We start from the raw sequence: 21,297 nt of genomic DNA, 5'->3' as shown, positions 1-21,297 counted from the left end.
TGTCATTTATTCTAAGTAGCACAATGGAGGTACTGAGAAGCTTCCGTTGTACTGTTGATTTTCCATAGCACAGGATATACTCTAGGGGGCAGTAAGAGATTCTTCTTTTTCAGCCAGCTGTATTACTTTTCTTCAAGCATTAAGGAATGTTTCGTTTGAGGTTCTGTTTTCTTTCCTGGTAATAGCAATACCTGCATGTATATTTACCTATGCTCATGTATCTTTAGAAAAGCTAGTGTATCCACTGCAATATACTTTTGTAAATTCTGCCAATGCACACTGCTTGATTCTTGGCATCCAGAAATAAATGGCTTGTTGTCAGAGTGCTTGCTGATATAAAGTAAAATATGCAGTAATACATGTACTGAATATATGTGGAATATAATATAGGCTCCCACAGAAGCCCATATGCAATTATTTGTATTGGAAATTGTTACCCTTCTCATATTTATCCTGACTTGCAATGATATACAGTAACCAGGTAGCTGGCAAAAGGAAAACCATTCCATGCACACTTTACATTAATGCTGTACGTGTTGTGGACCCAGGTCAAGGGACATGATTGTATTACCTGAGTGCAGTAGGAGAAAGGCTTGGTGCACGGGGGATAGCACTGTCTGATGGTCATGGGTCTGTTCTGCAGAAAGCACCCCCCTGCAGGGGAGATCACGCGGGTTATTATAGCTATATCGGCTTTGATAACCAAATTAATTCAATGTCATATCTGATGAATGGGTTTGGGTCCTTATCGGGGGTTCCGATCAATCTTGGAACGTTGTAATTTTGGAATGGAAAATTGCACATCAGAAAAATCCGCAAATAATGCCCCCGGTTCATGCTTTCTATGCAATAAGAGATTATACCAGTAGTGCTTATGATTCCTAGAGACAATTCTTTACAGAGATAAGATCAGTAACCTGTTATTTACTGCATATCCAGCATCCCAGAGCTTAATCCCCTTGTGTAAGTTTATTTGTGATGCTGCCATGGTCTGCCTTATATTACTTTTTCAAACTGTGTAGCTCCAGTTTGCTGGGGTTTTCAATTGCTAACTGTGGAGAGAACTGCGAAGAGGAAATTACAAGCATGGAAGAATCTCAGCGTGACAGCTAATTGCCATGGTACTACACAGTACCATAATAGATGATTTACCTGCTCAGGTATCTTAAATTGCATTTATACAGCTAGATTTTTATGGAAGCAATCCAGCAGCACCCAATTTGGGATATGAACTGGCAACCTTCTGGTGTCAAACACAGTTCCCTAACTGAAAGAGTGGGGTAAAATCCTTTGCTTTCACACCCATCGCCAGGACGTCCATCTATGTGTGGCATTAAAAGCGAATTTAAATGAACTGCATCCCTATTTTTTTTCTGGCAGTGTAAGAATGTGGCGGAGGAGACACACCCGTGACGTTGACCCCGTCAGAGCGCTGACACCACACCGATCTCTCATTGTCTCTCCACCCGCTCGTCTTCCACTCGTAAGTGTGGCATCTCCCTCCTGCCACAGAGAGAGACACTCATTAGGTGTGTGTTGTGCTGGCAAGGAGTGACTGTTGGAGGGGCTGAGAGGCATCCTCTGCTGTCTATTTACTGGCACTCTAACCGTGCACTCTGGTAACAGACTGCAAATCAAATATTCCCAGTAAAAACTCTCCAATGCTACGCTTGCACAAAGTTTTCATTGCCAACTGGCTGGCAACACATATAACATTATGTGCTGCCTTTGTGGTTAAGAGTTGCTCATAGAAAAGAGGATGTACATTAAAAACAGATAGACAAAAGAATTTTACAATAATGATAATTCATTTATACAATATTTATTCATAATAAACATGTAAGAAATAATTTATTTCATTTCTTGTACCCAACATATGCAAAACATGAAAGCTATGTTCTAAACAGATGTAACACATTTACACCTGATCAGTCCCACACACCTTTGCAGGGACGTGTCTCGAACACCTGCTGTGGGCAGTTGTCCTGGTTCTCCACCACCTGAACGACCACTGCCCTGGAGTGCGCTTGCCGCCCCGTGGTTTCGAAGCTTCGCCCATCCAGGCAGGTCAGCTGACACGAGCTCCAGGATGACCACTCCGTCAGGTGGCAATCACCTGCATTCAGAAGTGACAAAACGCGGACTTCAGAACAGGATCGATTTGATTGGGAAAGATAGAAAGAGGAATGATTTACAAGGAGCCTTGCCCTGCAAGTGTCTCATAGTGACTGCAGTGCACCTACCTAGCAGGAGAAATCACTGAGACAACAGAGAGACCTCAGGTACGTGACCTATTCTAAGGTTACATTCACATTTACTGGGAGGATGCAGTGACCCAGAAACTTCCACAAAAAATCCCTGAAACCCAGCAATGGCAGCAACATTAATACAAGACAAACATTAATACAGCATTGCCAAATTGTGATTTTTGACTTTGTATCTTGAATAGGCCAGTTTGCTTTTGACATCTCCAATTGTTGCCTTTGGGATCTATGGTTGCCTTGTGAACCATTTGTCTCTCAGTCTTTACTGGCAAAATACAATTGCATCCTCTTCTTGGCAGGGTTGCCACTGTACTAGCAGCCTTAAAATGTCTTAATAATGGACACAACTGTGGGGAGAGGTAGATTTATCTTATTGTGAGTTCCTCCATTGGCATATCTTTTGTCAAGGTTAATGACCATTTTCTGCAGTCTTCACTAAGCTCTCGGACCTTGGCCAAGATGATGCAGACTACACTGAATTTCTTTCGGCTTTACTTCCTTTTATACCCCAGTGAAACAGGAAACTCCTTTCTATTTCCTGGCCTCTATATAGCTGCAGATACATCCATTGAACTTCAAAACAGCAGGGTATTGGTCTCAATTTGGTTTTGAGGGATTGTATTTAAAATGTTACTTAAAGTGGTCAGCAAACATGACTGTTGTATTTTCTGGAATCAAAATCATTATTTGTGAATAGTATTACTGCTTTGAGCAACACTGTAAAGATTAAAAAGATGAGGCCGACAAATATTTTCAATGTACATTAAGTGCAACTACATAAAGCATATATAAAGCCTACATAAGCATGGCATAACAGCTACATTAAGCATTCGTAACACATCATGCATGATACATGCCATACGTTATTACAAATCACAATGTGTTACGTAGCAGGGCTCAACATCAGCGGTTACCTAGACATTTTGGCAACCATTTTGTGTTGCCCACTTGTCTAGGCAACCAAAAAATATGCAAACAAACAAAAAACGGTAAACTGTTTTTACCTCTTTAAATTAATATTTTCCTCTTAAACAGGAAATATTTCACAAAAAAGTTTAATGTTACAATATTACAATAAGAAACATTACATTTCAAGTCAAAATATGTAGCTTTAAGACACAGCAACCTCATTATCCATTCAGGATATATATTCAGTATCCACTGCCCTGTCAGGCAACCACATTTCCAACTTAGTGTCAAGTCCTGTGCAAATATGAATGTCACATCCAACCTTGCCAAAGGTGTTATATAACATTGGGACACACCACAACCCCAGGAATGTCATGTGTGTTATATTGGATGTGACATTGATTTCTGTTATGACATGATAAAGTGTGTCATCGCTTTATCATAATGCATCAGCATCATGCATAATGTATTATGAATTGGTTAATAATGGTGCTTTCGCTATGCTTATGGAGGCTTGTTTCATGCACTTTCACTTAATGTACAATGAGACCTTAATGTCCAATGTATATATATGAGATATATACACGTACACACACGCACACACACACACACACACACACACAAATAATTATATATAATACAAACTGTAACACAACACCACCCCTTCACACAGATGAGTGATGAGTGTAAAAAACAATGCTAAATACGCTGTGCATACGATGTTATTATAAAGGAAGCATACAGACTACTCTCTGTGATCATGATCCTTTTACATTGATGGACTGGATAATCCACAAATGCACATCTCAGAGTGACAATTCCTCTGACTACTAAAGCTTCTCATCTGTAAAATCCCACTCTTTGACTTGCCATTAGCCAGAATCTGAAGCAGAACAGGGTGTTGACCCTCTTCATTCAGCCAGTCCTATCTCCAACCCTCACTGGAGACAGTGAAAAGCATACTGTGAACACACTGCCTTTCTGGAACTTTCACAACCGGGATCAGAAGCATTTGTTTTGCATAAGGGATCCAGGATCCATCTTCTTAATGCATGAGGAGTTTCAGCTGGAACATTGAGAACTGGCTTATAAAATGATATCCAGTGCCGGTCCATGCCTTGGACAGAACAACATTGGCAACAACAAAGGAGATGGGACATTGTAATTTTCGCTGGTTTGATCAAAAAATATTCAGGTATGGTGAACCCTGACTCCTCATTCCAGAACTACAGCACACTGTGGCTTTGTTTTGAAAACAGGGATGGAAAAAAATATAGTTCAGAAAATGGCTGTGCCCTTGAGGTCTCAGACTTGTGGATCATTTCTTTGGCCATGTCCAGAGGATCAAACATCGCACCTATAGCATACTGCACGTGACCTTTCCTGAACTCAGAGCAGTGTAGGCCCATGTCAATCAGGTGATGAAATGCTCAAGTAATACAGCGATATAATTGTGTCCCAAAGCAGTTTGGCTTTTACTGATAACAGAATGCAGATAATGGTATTCTGTCATGTTGTGCAGTAATTTACTATCTAAACCTGCAATGCAACACAAGACAGCATAAAGCAATGCAATCCACCGCAACACAAAGCAACACAACACAACACAAAGCAACACAACACAACATAAAGCAATGCAATCCACCGCAACACAAAGCAACACAACACAACATAAAGCAATGCAATCCACCGCAACACAAAGCAACACAACACAAAGCAACACAACACAACACAAAGCAACACAACATAAAGCAATGCAATCCACCGTAACACAAAGCAACACAAAGCAACACAACACAACACAAAGCAACACAAAGCAACACAACACAACATAAAGCAATGCAATCCACCGCAACATAAAGCAACACAACACAAAGCAACATAAAGCAACACAACACAAAGCAGCACAACACAGAGCAACATAAAGCAACACAACACAAAGCAACACAAAGCAACACAACACAACGCAAAGCAACATAAAGCAACACAACACAAAGCAACACAACACAACACAAAGCAACATAAAGCAACACAACAAAGCAACACAACACAAAGCAACACAACACAACACAAAGCAACACAACACAACATAAAGCAACACAACACAAAGCAACATAAAGCAACACAACACAACACAAAGCAACACAACACAACACAACACAAAGCAACACAAAGCAACACAACGCAACACAAAGCAACACAAAGCAACACAACACAACATAAAGGAACACAACACTAAATACAACACAACGACACTACAGCAGCACGGTACCGGGGCAGGGCACGGAGCAGGCCAGCTGCAGCTCCTGTTCGCTGGTTTTCCTCAGCTTGTCCTCGCACTTCTCCTCGTCCGCGGCTTTGGGGGGCGAGGGCTCCGAGGGGTCCCCCCAGTCCACCACACACGTGAGGTTCCTCTGCCGAACCCCTTCACCGCACTCAGCCCCCTGTGCACGTTGCAGGAGGGAGGGACCAAAAAAAAAAAAATAGAAGTTATTACTCACAGAACAACGGAGGGGTAGAGGGAGAGAGGAGGAGAGGCAGTAAGGGTTAGAAATGCATGCTTCGATTTGGAGCTTTCAGAGTGTAAAGGTCACAGTGTGATGGCTGGGTTTGAAAACAGTGGAACAAACAGCTCTTAAATGATGGGGCAGGGACAAAGGTCGGTCCAAAGCAAGCTTTCCCTGGGTGGCGCAAATGGAAAAGAATGGTGCAGTCAGTACTGAGCCTGGGGAAGCTGTAGCCCAGCAAGCCTCTCCTGTGCTCACTCGAAAACTAACACTTAAAAACCCTGCTAAACCTTTGACTGACATTGAGAATGATCACCTGTCCTTCCATTACATTACATTACATTACATTCATGTAGCAGACGCTCTTATCCAGAGCGACTTCCAGCACAAAAGAACAGAAGTGTATCCATTCAACTGAATGAACAACAGTGTCAGACCAGCTAACGACACTCCCAGACCAGCGAGTGTGAGCATAACGCTATTCCAGCCCTACCACAAGTTAACTTCTGCAATCTGACTAGGCAATCAAAGTCAAGTATACTACCATACATCAGTCCCTAGATCATGGAATCCAAAATACATCGCAATACTACATGTAAAATAAACAGCAACCCAGAGCGATTCAGAGCGACCCAGAGCGATTATGTGATTCAGATGGGGTCATCTGAATCACATAATACACATAGAGAACCACACAACAGCATTTGCGGGGTAGCTAACATTAGTTCAGGTGCTGACTCTGTGGGTGTTAGTGACAACCTTGCATCTCAGGGCATCTGTAGTGTTCAGCACCCTCCAATCATCTCTCTTGCCTTTTTTAAAAAACAGTTTTTCCAGCTGTTTTTTCGCTAGCTTTTAATCTGTGCTCCCAGCTTCTTAGATTTTAAACACATTGCAATAACCTCAGATAGGCCTTAAACACTGATAAAAAGATACGGACAAGCTAGATAGCTAGCTATCCTTGACTGCTTACTTACGGCAAAGTAGATAACCCAGAAGGATCTGCTAAAACGTTTCCATCATCATAAAATCCTAATTCTCTCATCTGAAACACTCAGAGGGGGATGGAGAACTTTAGTTTGCAAGCTGTTTAGACTGCAACGTTAGGAACAATAAAAACTGATGATTGATTTGCACTCTGTGCCAATATTATTCCCATTCTGACACAAAGACACTGGTTAATTCAGAGGGAGAAACAGAACAAACTAATGAATAAGTAAAAATGTATTTCTTGCAAGACAGAAAGAGGAGGAAGTGGAAAAAAAAGAGATGCGGAAAGAATTAATTTGTGCATTAATTCACCGCAACAATAAATCTATCCGAGTTCTTCATTTTGCTCATAAAAACAGGGAGACACAGACAGACATACGTCCAGACAGAGAGAGCGAGAGGAGACTGCATTTCTAGTTAAGCATTAGAATCGCATTGTATTAGATCCGTGGGAGAGATGGCACGCAGGGGACACACAGAAACGTTTAATTAAAACTCGGTCCAGATGAGAAAGAGAAGAAAGAGGTTTGAGAACGGATGAAAATCTGAACAACCGCCTGAGTTTCATTTTAATGATCAGATTGCAGATCCAAAGAGCTGATTCATTAACAGGTGCCTCACGTTTCAAAGACACAAAGTCCCTCTATCACACAATGCATGCATGTCTGCATGCTTAAAAAAACTAATTAAACTCATCCTCCTTTCTTCTATAAAGAATTCATTTACAATTTATACAGGGCAACTTGCTCTGATATGGCGCAGAGAATTTGACAATTGTTCACAGAAAGACAAGCTGTAAATATCTTATGTGGGGTATTTTGGAGAACCTTAATAATACTGTCTGTTTTTAATGATGATTTTATTTTACTTAATTATTCATTTAATTAGACTGTGTGTGTGTGTGTGTGTGTGTGTGTGTGTGAAATTGGGGAGGACCATGAAAACTAATTAAATCCTTCAATGTTTCCATCATGTTCCGCTACATATTCTACAGGTAAACAACAGAGCAAAGATAAAACAACGTAATGGGGACGGCATTAGATATTCTAGCTTGCACTGCATGGGGGAGACAACACAAACATTAGGTGATTGATCACATTACAGCTTAAGATATATTACAGTTAAATTAGTGCCTACTTGTAAAGCATTGTGCTATAAGGGACTCTCTCACTATACTTTTAAAGACAAGCCTTCAACAATAATATGACATCATAATAAAATCATAATAAAACAAAGTAATGATAAACACAATCTCAAGTCACTGTGTGTTATTGGACATATCTGATAGAACTGTTGAGCTTATTATCTGTATTCCAAGAGATTCTGAAAATGGAAAAAAAAAAAAAAAAACGATCTTCAAGAACAAACTGATGAAGGCCATACGTCCACACGGCAGGGGGACCAGTCTCCCAGCATCCATCTGTAGCAAGGCCTTATGGGACAGGGCTTGGTCTGGGAGAGCTGGGACGGGCAGGGCCTTCCCTCCTCATGGGCCGGTTGCATCACACTCCGAGAACGCATCATGTGACCTGTCAGGACAAAAGCCAAGACCTAAGCTTCTATCCTCCTCTGATAGTTGTTTCAGGCAATGGTTGCTTATATCCTACACAGAGGAACGGTCAGATGATAACTGTCAAAAATTGTGGACCACTATCTGACAGGCGACGTGTCCCAACTACCTGCTTTCCCCAGTGGCTTGATTCTGTGTTTCTTTTGGACAGTTCCAATGCTCACCACCAGAGGTCACATGAATTTCGCAAGTGTCCTAATTACTGAACGATACCTTCTATGGCTAATACCCGTGTCTGTTTCTATAGACATCTACAATACATTATAATGCTAACTATGTCAAAGTGCACCGATTTTAAAAAACATTAGCACATCCTGCTTACTGTAAGTGCAATCTATTTCAGGAATTTATCAGCTATATTCACACTGCAACATTGGAAGTCAACATGATTGCACCTGCATGTTCACATTTCAAGAATTTAACTGTTGTCTCTGGAACTATTTTTAAAACTTTCGCACAGTCACTGACAAAAGTAATGTCCAGTACAATCAGCTAAACAGGAGGATACAGTTTACAATCTCTTGGCAGTACAAGACTCATTTAAAGCATCTCTAGTGAGTCATATGAAAGACCTTCAAACCTGCAGGAAGAATATGGAGGGAACAATGACAGAACATTTTACTTTCAAACATATTATATATCCTGCAGTTCAAAGCTTGTTCTCCCAAGGGAGCAGGTGACTGAGCTGAATTCTTCCTTAAAATCAGTATTATTAGTTTTGATATGGAAGCTTTGAAATGACAGAAAGATTCAGCGTTCCACCCTGATGAAGTGGCGCTGTAGTTTACCGCCCTCTGTTGGTGGACACGACACTTGGTCCACATATAACTGATTTGTTTAATTGTTGCCTATTTTGAGAATTTAACAAACAAGCAAGAGCAGAAAGAGTGAATGAGATTTCCCACTGGAGTCTGTGCCACCATCTGGAGACAGCTGTAAAGCCCCAGTACTAGTCTTATCTGACAGATGCTTTAAAGCACTTCCTGCATTTGACAATTATTGTCACGATATTTTTAAATCATGTTGTACACCTTCTACATTTACATTTACATTTATTTTTTTAGCAGACGCTTTTATCCATAGCGATGTACAAAAGTGCATACAGTAAGTATAGCAACAGTACGGAGACAGGATGTGTACAGTTCCACAGTGAGAAGGTAGTTCTCACCTGAGAGCAAAGTCTGTTTGAGGATGCAGTACTAGCTAATTTATACAACTACAGGGTATAGGGAAACTAACAAGATCCGAATTCAAAACAGCACAATGCGTGCCAAGCTAAAGACGACAACAAAAAACAGAAAAACACAGCAATTTTTAACAGCACCTTCTGACAATTAAGTTACAACTACACCTTACAACCTACTAGACACTGCCAATCGCATACTGTGGAAACTAATCCTGGTACCTCTTGGCATCTGAACCCCCTTCCAAATGATGATATGCATGTATTTCAAATTTACCTCAAAATTTTAATTGTGTTGAAGTCCAACTCTTTAGCCCACAATTTACAAGCCTGACTCTAATTCCACATTTGATCTGATTCCATCTCTTTCACTTTGGTGGGAAACCTGACTGGGAGAGGAACTGGCCATTGCCAAATTAAGATTAATGGAGACTGTTGAATGTTTCTAATTAACCACATGTATCCTAGGGACACGGGTCCAAGGGAGCTGAGAGACAACAGACACTGCAAGACTAGATAATTAGCTCGTTTATTATGCATGAAGTAATAACGCTTCTCAACCACAGTAATGGTAAACAAACCAGAGACTCCAAATTATCAATGAATAAGCTTTAGCCATTATTGAGGGAAATCAAATTTTCTTTTTGATTGATGGACTATTAATTGTTAAGTATAAAAAACAAGCTCTGATAATACATTAAGGTATAATTACAAAATATGACTTCTTACAACTAAAGTGTGCTCCGTTAGATTACACTAGGGCTCTATTTACATTTTTGTTACGATGAAGTAACTCATAACATGCAACAAATTACCTGTTTCAATATTTCCTTTGCATTCCTGCACATTACATCTCTAAGAGGTTACAATCACCTGACAGATATATATGAGATGCAATCTTGTAACAGACTCCTCACGATAAAAGCGACATATGGAGTAACACATTTTTTTCAAAGTGAAAGACCAATACCTTGGCTGCCACACGTGTGCGAGCATTCAGACCATGGCGACCATTCTGAGAGGAGGCAGTTCACTGGACAGTCAACCTGACACTGAACGGTCAGCTTCCAGTCCCTGGGCAAGCCGAGCTGCAGAAGCAGGAGAGAATACCGTGGTAAAACAGCAACGGCTAAGCTACGGCATTACGACATCAAAGCAGCTGATGACTTAATGAGTGGCAATGGGTGGAAACGCGGTTAGGGAAATTGGTTTGTTAGCAGAAGGATGCCGGCTTGAATCCTGAGGGGTGAGTCTTTCAAATGACTACTGTGAAGTGTACAGAGTGGCATAAAACATTTTCTTTAATGCTGGAAAGCCAATTAGTTGAAAATGTCTTGATCTTCTGCCCTCATGGCACATTAATAGTTTAATCACATAGGAGACCTTATTTAAAAACAGAATGAGAGTTGGTGCTGCTCCGTCCCCCCGTGAGAGAGGCTGGGGAAGGGAAAGCAGGGGGCCGTGGAGGAGAATGAGGCTACCTCCTCGCACACACTCAGCTCCACCACCTTCCCGTCGCTGCGGACGCAGTCCAGCAAGCGCGTCCTCACGCCCTGGCCACAGACGGCGTTCTCGCTCAGCTGACAGGTGCTCCAGTCTGTAACATATGCACGCACACACACGCACATGCACACACGAGCACACACATGCACACACACACGCATACAAACACACGCACACACGCATGCATGCACGCACACACGTGCACGCACACGCACAAACACACACGCATACAAACACACACACACACATGCACGCACACACATACACACAAACACACACACACCATACACACACACGCACACACACAAACACACACACACACAGGCACACAAACCCACGCACACACAGGCACATAAACACATGCGCGCATACACACACGCACACACAGACACAGACAAACAGACAGACACACACACAGAAATGTGCACATATAAACACACGAAGCCCCACAGAGATGTACAAACAGACACACAAAGGCATGCATTCATGCGTAAACGCATACACATGCACATACGGGTTCACAAAGACATGAAAGCATGCAAACCCACACACAAACGCATGTATGCACAAAGACACATGCCCACAGAGAGAAAAGGAGAGAGAAGAAAGAGGCCTCATTATATATGTATTACATCAGATATCACACATCAATAAGCTTTCAACAAAACAATACTTTAAGGATTCTCACCCCCAATCTAATCTTTAATTCAGGTGGTTGATTTTCTAGGTACCTCACTAAATAAAACACGAGCTGAGTGTTCACTGCACTGGGGAATGCAAGCACCTCACAAGCAGCTAACATTGTTGAGTATAGCTGAAAAACAGCAGCGGTAGGTAGGCGAGGATATCGGACAAATAGCAGCGGTAGGTGTGCGTTTCTGACAGATTGTCGCAGCCGGTGAGTACACCTGACAGACTGCAGCTGCGGCTGAGTATTCTGGACAGACCCGGACAGCAGGTGAGTGTTACCTGACAGGTTGTATTGGTAGGTGAAGCAGGTGCTGTTGAGAATGCAGGCCTCTGTCTGGTTGTCCTCGGGGCAGGTTTTCCCATTTTCAGGGAGGCGTAGTGCGTCCCTCCGCCTGCTCCTCACTGAGCTCTGGTCACATGGCTACAGGAAATCACATGTAATCAGGCTCGGCGCCAGGAGAAAATACAGAGGGGTGCAACTGCAATCCATGGGGGTGCACTATGTATCAGGATATAACTGGGGGTGCACTGAGGTCCGTCTGGGGGTGCAATGCATCCCTAAGCACCCCCATAGCGCAAGGCTTGCATGTAATGTTACCTCAACACCAGTTTGAAAAACAATGAACACAATGTGATGTTTTTCTGAGAAAGAAGTTGCCTTTTCAGGATACGATGGTGGTAAAATGATCTGCATTTCCATCACTGTTGGTCCATAATGACCCGCAGTTAAGACGTGTAACCGGCCAGATCATCGAGTTTAGCAACCAGCTGTAACAGTCATTAGTGAGAGCAGCATTCAGCCAGATCAATGCGGCACATTTGTGTGCTAAGGCTTTCTGGGCAATTATACTAATTATCTGCTAGTGGAACAAATGATTAAACCTCACTCGCTGAATTGATTTTGTTCGTTTCTGTGTGCAGAATAGCATGACGCAGAAGGCATACTTAACAAACAATGGACTGTTCAAAATCAAAATGATGACAAAGACTGTAGCCAAAAAAATTGCATTTGAATAACTAGCAGTCTACAGAAAACTGGGAGGACTATGCAGACAATGTGTAGCTCCTGTGATTGAAATGAGGAGGGCTATCAGTTCAAACCGAGAACCTGTTTTGCCTTTAAACTAACCTAAATATGTCCAGCATGTTCCAAAAAGGGTGCTCTTTCCTTTAGAGTATTATTCGCTAGGACACAACAGTTCTAAAATAGCTCTTGGGTTCTGACCTTGAATGGGTTCCAAGCAGATCTGTACTCAATCACAAGGTGGATGAGGTGTGAAATAAAATAAAAAACTTATTTTGGCAGTTTTCATTTTGGCTTCATGCAGATGGGTGTGCTATGATTGGACCTACATGGGAAGTGCTCAAACACTGTTGCAGATCTGGCTGCTGTCTACATTACTAAATCACAAGACGTCCTGTGATGGAACTGTAGGTACAACAATGCTAGGACGTCAACTTTCAATCAGTACATTGCATTACATTACATTACACTACATTGTTGAGAGTTGTTACAGAGTTGTGGGTTCAGTATCTTGCCCAAGGGTATAACAGCAGCACCCTAGCGGGGAATTGAACCAGCAACCACGCGTTATGTGCCCTGCTCCTTACCACTACACCACACTGGTGTCCCACTGCTGACCACACTGAATAAGCATTCATAGTTACTACTAATATAGCTTCTTCAACAGCATTTTAAAAATGGTGCTTACAAGAGGACAAGAACTCCACTGGCCCCACTGTGACATCACACAGTCGTCCGGGCAGGGCAGGAAGCAGGTCTGGGCTCTGACGGGCATCTCTTCCGGGTCACAGAGGCTGTCGTCCACAGGGTCCCCCTGTACCTCACTGCCCTTCCTCACGCACCTGCCGATCAGGTGAGAGAGCAGGCGGGGTCAGTCCCGGCTCGCATTGGTGTGGTGTATCCCGGGGCAACAGTGTCGACTCACCTGACTTTGCGGCTCTGCACACCCTCCCCGCACTCTGGCAGCTTGTCCAAGGTGTTGATGGTGCACACAGACCAGGACTCCGTCACCCAGACGTACTGACTGCACTCGCTGTAGCATGGAACTGCCTCAGACACCTGGGAACACACACAAACAGGGCTGTGACCAGGCCGCGTGAGAAACAAACCCACATAACAGCAAATAAACAAGTTTGACATATTCTGTCGTGTCTATCTAGCTACTTATTTCCCTGTATGATGGCACCCTTGTGCTGAACACGATAATTCATGTTACTAACATGAATCTCATGTCTGTGACAGCCTTTCCTGTGAGGAGTGAAGGATGAGGCCTGGGATTTAAAGATTAGGCCTGAACAAGCATAATGCTGAAACTTTCAAAGAAAGAGATTTTCTAACACTGAAGCTGCAGACAGAGGCTGTACCTTTTACTACTACAGAAACTCCTAGATCCCTGTGATTCATTTACAGTGAATATACATGTCTGCCATATACAGTATGCCATGCTGACATGCAGCACAACTACAAAAGCATGAAATCCAAAGCATGAAACACAGTTCAAAACGACACTGTTGCAGCACAGCAAAGATGGAAGGACAAATCAGTTTCACACAAAACGAAACAAAAACAACATAGCAGTATCTCCGGCCAGCTTGAAAGCGAAATATTAAATCTACATTTATATTCACAAATCTCTTTCTTAATTTCTCTCTCTCTCTCTCTCTTCCTCACAGTATACATAAACATATATACTATGCTACCACAACTTGTGGAAGTGCTTAGCGTTTAGAGAGAATTATTCACAAGACGCCCCTCCTTCTCCCTCTCATCATATCCCATCTGTCTTTGCAGCTGCCTGCAGTGTGTACATCAGGCTACGTTCACATCCTGCTTGACGCATCAAAGCGTACGCTTTGCTTTTCAAAAGAAACTCTAATTATTTCGCTGAATAAAAGAATCGCTGAATAACAAAATTATTCCTAGTTTCAGGAACAAGGTTAAACACAATTACAATGCGTGTATTCTGTATTTACTTAGTATTATGAAGCAAATACAGAACGGACCTATCAGATGGCTCTATTCAACCTAACTGCTTAGGCGCAGGCGAGCTAGTTCAACACTACTTGATAATAAACTGCACTGTTGCCAGTGCCAGTAATAGTGTCACTGCTAGTATGATTATGTATGAGCTTTCAACAGCAATAATCTTTGCTACAGGCCAACAGAGAGGTGCAGAGTTGCTGACATCATGGCGCAAGGTAGCGATGAAGCACGCACAGGGCAATCACATCAAAGCCTGTCTCCCCCCGGTGCAAATTAAATACACCCTCTCGCACCACCCTCTCTATCTACCTTTTACCGACTTCCAATTCTATTGAGTTTCATTTAAAGCATAAAAATAAGACAAGGCCAGCTCATCCGAGATGGTTTTCAAAAAGGTTTTCCGACTATAATGATGTCCCCAGATTCATTACAGCTGTCAGACTCCGGGAGGTGGACGGGACGGGGATGGAATTTCAGTGAGCGCGCATCACATCCGTATGTGCACTCAGAGATTGAATAAAGCTGTGTTTGCTGTCACAACCAAGGGGGGACCTGCAAGAGGTCACCTGCGCGAACCTGACGCACCTGGCATGCAGTCGCTTCATTAACGAAAGCAGAGCAGAAACACAGAATTAGCGGCACTGACCTGAGCCTTTGTGGACGTCCATATTAGCAGTGCATGACAAGCAGAAGAGAAGGAAGAAAACAAAACGATACATCCATTAGTGTGAGGAGCTTGGCTGTTTCCTTTCCATCTGGGCTTGAGAAAGTCGCTAAATCTGCTTTCATTGAACTAAGCTGAGACTATATGACTGTGTAAATGATCTGGTTAAGAGCCAGACCCTCTGCTAATCATTTTATTTTATTCAATGATTCATGGCGATGTAGACTGCAATACTGCCGTGAGCTCACGCGTTTGCGTTGTCCCCAGGGCTGGCTTTAGATTTGCTCTGATAAAGATTAACTGAGTATAAAGCTTTATGGGGAATAAAAAAAAAAAAAAAAAACAGAAAGAAAAATGAATGTGCCCTAATGCAGAACACATCTGTGCCACAGTACATTCGGCCCAAAATGAGCTGGAACATCTCCAGGGCTGAAAAAAACAGCTGAAGCCCCTGAAGTTTGGAGCCTCGTTGCAACACACTGTTTTGAAGGCTGAATGCGCTCTTAAACGTTAACTTTAGCACAGGTTTTTAAAACGCCAGCTGAGGAAAGGCGAAAGAGCAAGCAGACGGATGTAACAGTTGTATGTTATTTTTTAATGTACGGTCACAGGTCATTCTTCATATTGAACATCTAAGTAAAAACAGGATATGAGGCATTGTTGCATCACACAATCTGCTAATTTCATCCAAAGCTGTTATCAATTTGCCTATACATACCCATTAAACTAATGCATTCAAATCAGCAATCATAATTATATGGAACAGACATCCTACATACTAATGTAGTAGTTCTCATACTGTTTCCACCAATTAGCTTCCCTCTTTCCACACCAATCCAAGGGTTCCCTTTTGTCTCAGTGAAATCAAACCTTTTACACTGGTGGTTGAGAAAATTCCTGTATCAATTCCTCAAATATATACAACTTGGCTAGCTGACAAAAGTGGTTAGTATTAGTCTTAATTAAAACTATACAATACTACCACCCCCTTACATGCAACACCTAGGGTACCGACACATTTTATGATTGTGAGAAATTCAGCACTCCCACTGTAACAGTTGTAGGTGTAGCTGACTTGCTAAAAGTATGACACCATAGCCTTTAAGTTTTGTGAAATGTACCTTCAGCAAAATATACAGAATATTTTCAGCTTCAGAAATTTGCAGAACAATTCATTTGATTGCAGGGAACCCTCAAACCTTAACTGTTTGAGATGAAGGTAATAATACATAGGTGGTTCTTAAATGTAGAGTTATTGCACTGAATTATACAAAACTCAGGCAAAAAGGTTATAAAACAATTTATTGATCCTGGGCATTTCAGCTGTACGAGGTTGTGTGGCAGCGACCCGCTCTTCAACAGACTTCTCTCATTGAGTACTTCCCCAAACTAGCATTCCTGCTTGGTGGTAGCTAAGGGCAACAAGGAGCTAATGACAGCTACTCTTCAAACAGTAACGGTAAGCTTCCGGAAGCAGGAGGCGTGGGCAGGAAGAAAAATCAATGCCATCTCACTCACTTAATGCGTAAAGGACTTAAGCGAGATTTAAGGTTATGTCAGTTTTTAAGTAAAGGGCTCTAGTAAGACTGAAACAACTGGCCATTCAAAGGACGATGATCTGATGGGGGGGGGGGATCCCTGTTTTAGTGACACTAATGAGGATTGAGTGATTTAATGCTTCACTCTCACCTCTCTGACTTCTATATGGTAATGTATCTATTAACTTAATGCAAATTGCAGAATGTTCTTAGTATCATAATGTAATGAAATATTACCACGAACAGGCAGGAATAGACTATATTCTAAAAAGTGTATGAAGATTAATATACAAGTACACCCTATTCGGTGTTTACCGAAGTTGACTGGCCGAACAGATTCTGCTGCATCTCTGATTTTGGCGGTTTCAAATATGTAATGCGCCCATCCCGGTCATGGATGTTTGCTGCAAAACACACCTCTGTCGCTGACCTCAAGACATGAAGTGTAGATCAGTACCTGCAGCTGCAATCCCCTCTGATCTCGACTGCCTTTATCACCGCAAGACCTTTGCACACAGCTCTGCTGAACAAGAGATCATCAGTGAATCCAACAGTCGCAGGGAATGTGACCCTTACAGTGCAGCCCCCTCTCTGTAAATCTCTTTAAACTGCCACAGTCTGTCACAGACTACAAATAGAGAACGCCAACCCCTGCTGCCGGGCCATTGGACATGATAGAAAACAATTGTGACGAGGGACAACCCATGGAGATGAATTTCTATTTCACCGTGGGCCATAATAGGCTTACAAGATGGTGCATGGATGTTTAGAGCCCTGCCAGTGACTGAACGCTGAACAGAGGTATGGAAGAATGATACCCTCCTAACCTTCACAACATTCCCGTATTGATCCTCTCGGTCTTGAAGATATCGCATTTATCCACACATTGTAAACCAACCCCTCAAATTAAATCAATCAATCTGTCTGTCTGTCTATCTATCTCTCATCTATCCGTCCAAATGTTTGTGTTCTTCTTTATATATATAAAGAAGAACACTGTATGTTGATGACTGTATGATGTTTAAACTGATCATACCTGAACTGACATTACACATTATTTCCAAACGCATTTTTTGGGAATATATAGGTTCTGAATCTAATACCACATAAATATGAGGTAAAATTCCCTTATTTAAAAAATTAAACTAAACCCCCCCATGAAATATAGTATATGCCTGTAAAAAATAATTACGATGTTTATGACCTTATGACCTAATTCTGAACATGCAATTACAGTACAAAAAAAAAGACTGTTCGCACTAAAGCACTGCACCCAGAAGTGAGTTACTCCACCTTCAGTACAGTATACCACAAAGGTCGAAAACCCGTGACCTGATCTCAGTCAAACCTTAAACCTAACAGCTGTTGTATAACTTCATCAAGACACATTTTATGGGATTTGAGAAGATATTTTATTTTAAGTCACAGATGGATTTTTTTTTCAAGGGGAGACCAGCATTGCACTGCTGTCTAGTGGGCATTCATTATTCCAACAATTTTCACCCCTCTTATTTTGCAATTCAAATTAGTTTAGAGCCAGGGTTAACCTTTGTAACAGCTTGATGAAACTGGAAAGTCTCCAAAAGCAAACTGAACTATTTGCCACATGGGATTGTCTGAAGACTATGCAGATTCACCTCTGAAGTCATTATGCAAAGGACCACGCTACCTCGATCAAACCTCTTGTATGTAACGGTCAAATCCCTGCAGGTACTGAAAATCTCACTACAATGCAGATTGTAAACACCCCATTGGTCAGCTGTGTTTATCAGTTCTTCGTTAAACTGGTAAAATATATCAGCTGTGTTGCTGAGAGAAAATAATTCAGGAGAAAATGTTGTCACTAATTGCTGCGCCCTCAAAGGCTTGGCGTTGTCATGACCACTGCTGTCATATGAGCATAAATTCAAATCAAACAGAACCCTTGAATACAATACAGTACAAGATCCAGGTTTAAGAAAGCACTAAGTTCAACCATTGAGAGCGCCTTTAGCACTTGCAGACAACAGGACAACAGAATTTGCATTTGGAATCATAAAATATGGGATCATATACATAAAACAAAACAAAGCTATCATATTTCAGAATCATGTTTAAGAAATGTAATAAGACTCACAAATTCTGCTTTGTGATGGAAGCATATTCCCAGTGAAGGATGTTCTCAGAGGTGCCATTACCTTGACATTTCTCACTTCCTGTGGCATGTCTATGCATTCAGCAGCCAGGAAATCGACATCTTCCTCACATTAACACACTTATGTCATCTGCACACTTCAGACATGGTATGACACCTCATGAAAACATTTCAATAGGAGACTGCCACTGAGTTTCAGGCCAATTTGTGTCAAGCTTTCCCCTAAACCCCCTTTGAAAGAGATGTTTTCCGATTACAGACATTACTAATCACATTTAGGTTTCTCCAGATGAATAACAAACTTCCCTTGATCATACCCATTTTTTTTCACTTCATGAACGCTGCCGACAAACATTTGAAGGCGCTCATTAATGGAAACTTGTTTTAGCTCAAATCAACATCAATCTCGTTTTCAGGGAATCAGCCCAAGTCAATGAGTTAGCAGGAAATTGGAGAGCAAGAAATCTCAGCCACCTAGCCATGCAATCGTAATTACGTTTCACTTCACAGTGGAAACACCGTATACAGATTTACGAGACAATAAAGCACAGAACATTGATTTGCTATGTCAAATAAAGGAAGCATGACTGATTTATAGTGTGGACAAGGGCAAGCTGGGTTGGTCCATGCTGTGCTGAAACACCTTTAAAATTATTATTATGGACTGTAATGCAGATAGAGAGAATGACACACATCACTGTCATTAAAATGCACTAAGGGATTCTTCTCAATTCAGGTTATTAAAATTTTGTTAAATGACAAACCGTCCTATGATGAAAATACTTTGTGTTTTCTCTTCCAGGAAAAGATGTGCTGCTTACAATAACAATGCATAAAGTTAGCACACAAACTTAAAGGAGACTGGCGGGTATGAGGCTACTTTTAAAGGTAATAAGAGATAGAGGAGCATGCCTTTATTCTCTGATAAAAACAAGCTTTCTTGTACAGTGCTGGATATACAGGGTTCAGATACACAGGCAGAAAATAGAGTTTAAGGGCATAAAGGAGAATCTACAAAAACAGCCAGTATTAATCAAAAACTACATCATAAAAATTCTGCTTTTTGACCCAGGAGGGGTTTTCCTCAGCCAAACATAAATTGCCATTTGATGAAGTGCTTGTTGAATAAGGTCCTGTAGCATTTACAAGGTCACCAGCTCATCAGCATCACAAAATCTCAACATTTTGCATTTTATATTTTATTGTCTGTACCCCTGCTGGTAGCGAGTTTATAATTGCTAATTTGCAATACAGTCGATGTTTTTTCTCTCCTTATTACATTCTTGCCTGGATCTGAAACACATCTTATTAAAATAATTATAACAGAACAGGACACCTGTTTTTAACAACACTCTGGCCAGTTTCAATCTCCCTCCTTCGCAAAAGCTCTGCACGCAAACAGTCAGAGTTAGAGTTATTAGAGGTCTAATGAGCGCTAAGTAAAGATTTGGACAGCCTGTTAATTGATGCTGGCCTGCAGTGAGGTGGCCCATCTCTGGCCCTGTCCGCCTAAGAGCCCATGATGGCGGCCATATGGCGGAGGGCAGGGTAAGCGTGCGGGAACACTCCACGCCGTGAGGCAGGGACTGAGCAGCGGGCCCGCAGGCCCCTCGTCTGACCCGCGGCTAGCACTGCAGGACCGCAGGAGAGGCGACGCTATCTGATGTGATTAATTGCCACATTTCCCACATGCTTAACTTCCTCTGCTGGAATAAAATGACTTGTGAGCTCGTGTCAGGCTGAGAATGAGGCAAGGGTAGTGCTTTCTGTACAAAGGACACTAATTAAAGTGCACATTGACATTTCAAATGACATTTAAGAGTAGGACTAGTTACATATGAGCTGCAATGTGCATACACTTCAGAAATCTCTGTCTCTTTCATGTAAACTTTAACCAAAATAATTCCTGAAATTAAGCTGCATATTTCAAAGAATGAAAGACGTGTATTTGCAGTGCAGCTTGACTATGTAGTAAGCAAAAGGAAATGTGGTTTGGGGAGAGCCCTGCTGTCATCAGATATGTTCATTTACAATCAAAATACGTGCTGAGTCTGGAATTTGTGACATCATGCCCTGTCTGAGCAAAGTATCATGAGCGCCACAAGTGCACCTGGCAACAAGTTTTTCATAGCGCCCAACTAGTGAGTCATCAGAGGAGTGACACCGTCACACAGCACGTCCAATCAAATTCAGCAGACTGCAGTCTGATACCTTGCTCATCTGGGAGGCGCCGGGAGAGCGAGAGAGAGAGAGAGAGAGAGAAAGAGAGAGGGAGAGCGAGAGAACTTACAGCCCTCACAGAGCTGACTTGAGACGTGGATAAATCTAATCTCTGTCA

General features: G+C 41.9%; 1 protein-coding gene across 1 annotated transcript in view; it reads right to left on the bottom strand.

Moving 5' to 3' along the window:
- The window catches only part of thsd7ba (thrombospondin, type I, domain containing 7Ba), a 112,078-nt gene that overhangs the window by 1,555 nt on the left and 89,226 nt on the right, over positions 1 to 21,297 (bottom strand). The window contains exons 15-24 of the mRNA XM_036540554.1: positions 13,566 to 13,699; positions 13,329 to 13,482; positions 11,896 to 12,037; positions 10,905 to 11,020; positions 10,394 to 10,511; positions 8,054 to 8,199; positions 5,446 to 5,617; positions 1,943 to 2,116; positions 1,408 to 1,503; positions 572 to 654 (exon numbers count right to left, since the gene is read on the bottom strand). Coding sequence (XP_036396447.1) covers positions 572 to 654; positions 1,408 to 1,503; positions 1,943 to 2,116; positions 5,446 to 5,617; positions 8,054 to 8,199; positions 10,394 to 10,511; positions 10,905 to 11,020; positions 11,896 to 12,037; positions 13,329 to 13,482; positions 13,566 to 13,699 — 1,335 coding nt within the window. The remainder of the gene's footprint in view (positions 1 to 571; positions 655 to 1,407; positions 1,504 to 1,942; positions 2,117 to 5,445; positions 5,618 to 8,053; positions 8,200 to 10,393; positions 10,512 to 10,904; positions 11,021 to 11,895; positions 12,038 to 13,328; positions 13,483 to 13,565; positions 13,700 to 21,297) is intronic.

The sequence above is a fragment of the Megalops cyprinoides genome, chromosome 11, assembly GCF_013368585.1.
Source record: "Megalops cyprinoides isolate fMegCyp1 chromosome 11, fMegCyp1.pri, whole genome shotgun sequence".
In the NCBI taxonomy this organism is placed as follows: Eukaryota; Metazoa; Chordata; class Actinopteri; order Elopiformes; family Megalopidae; genus Megalops; species Megalops cyprinoides.
This window is presented reverse-complemented; position numbering and strand designations above follow the sequence as displayed.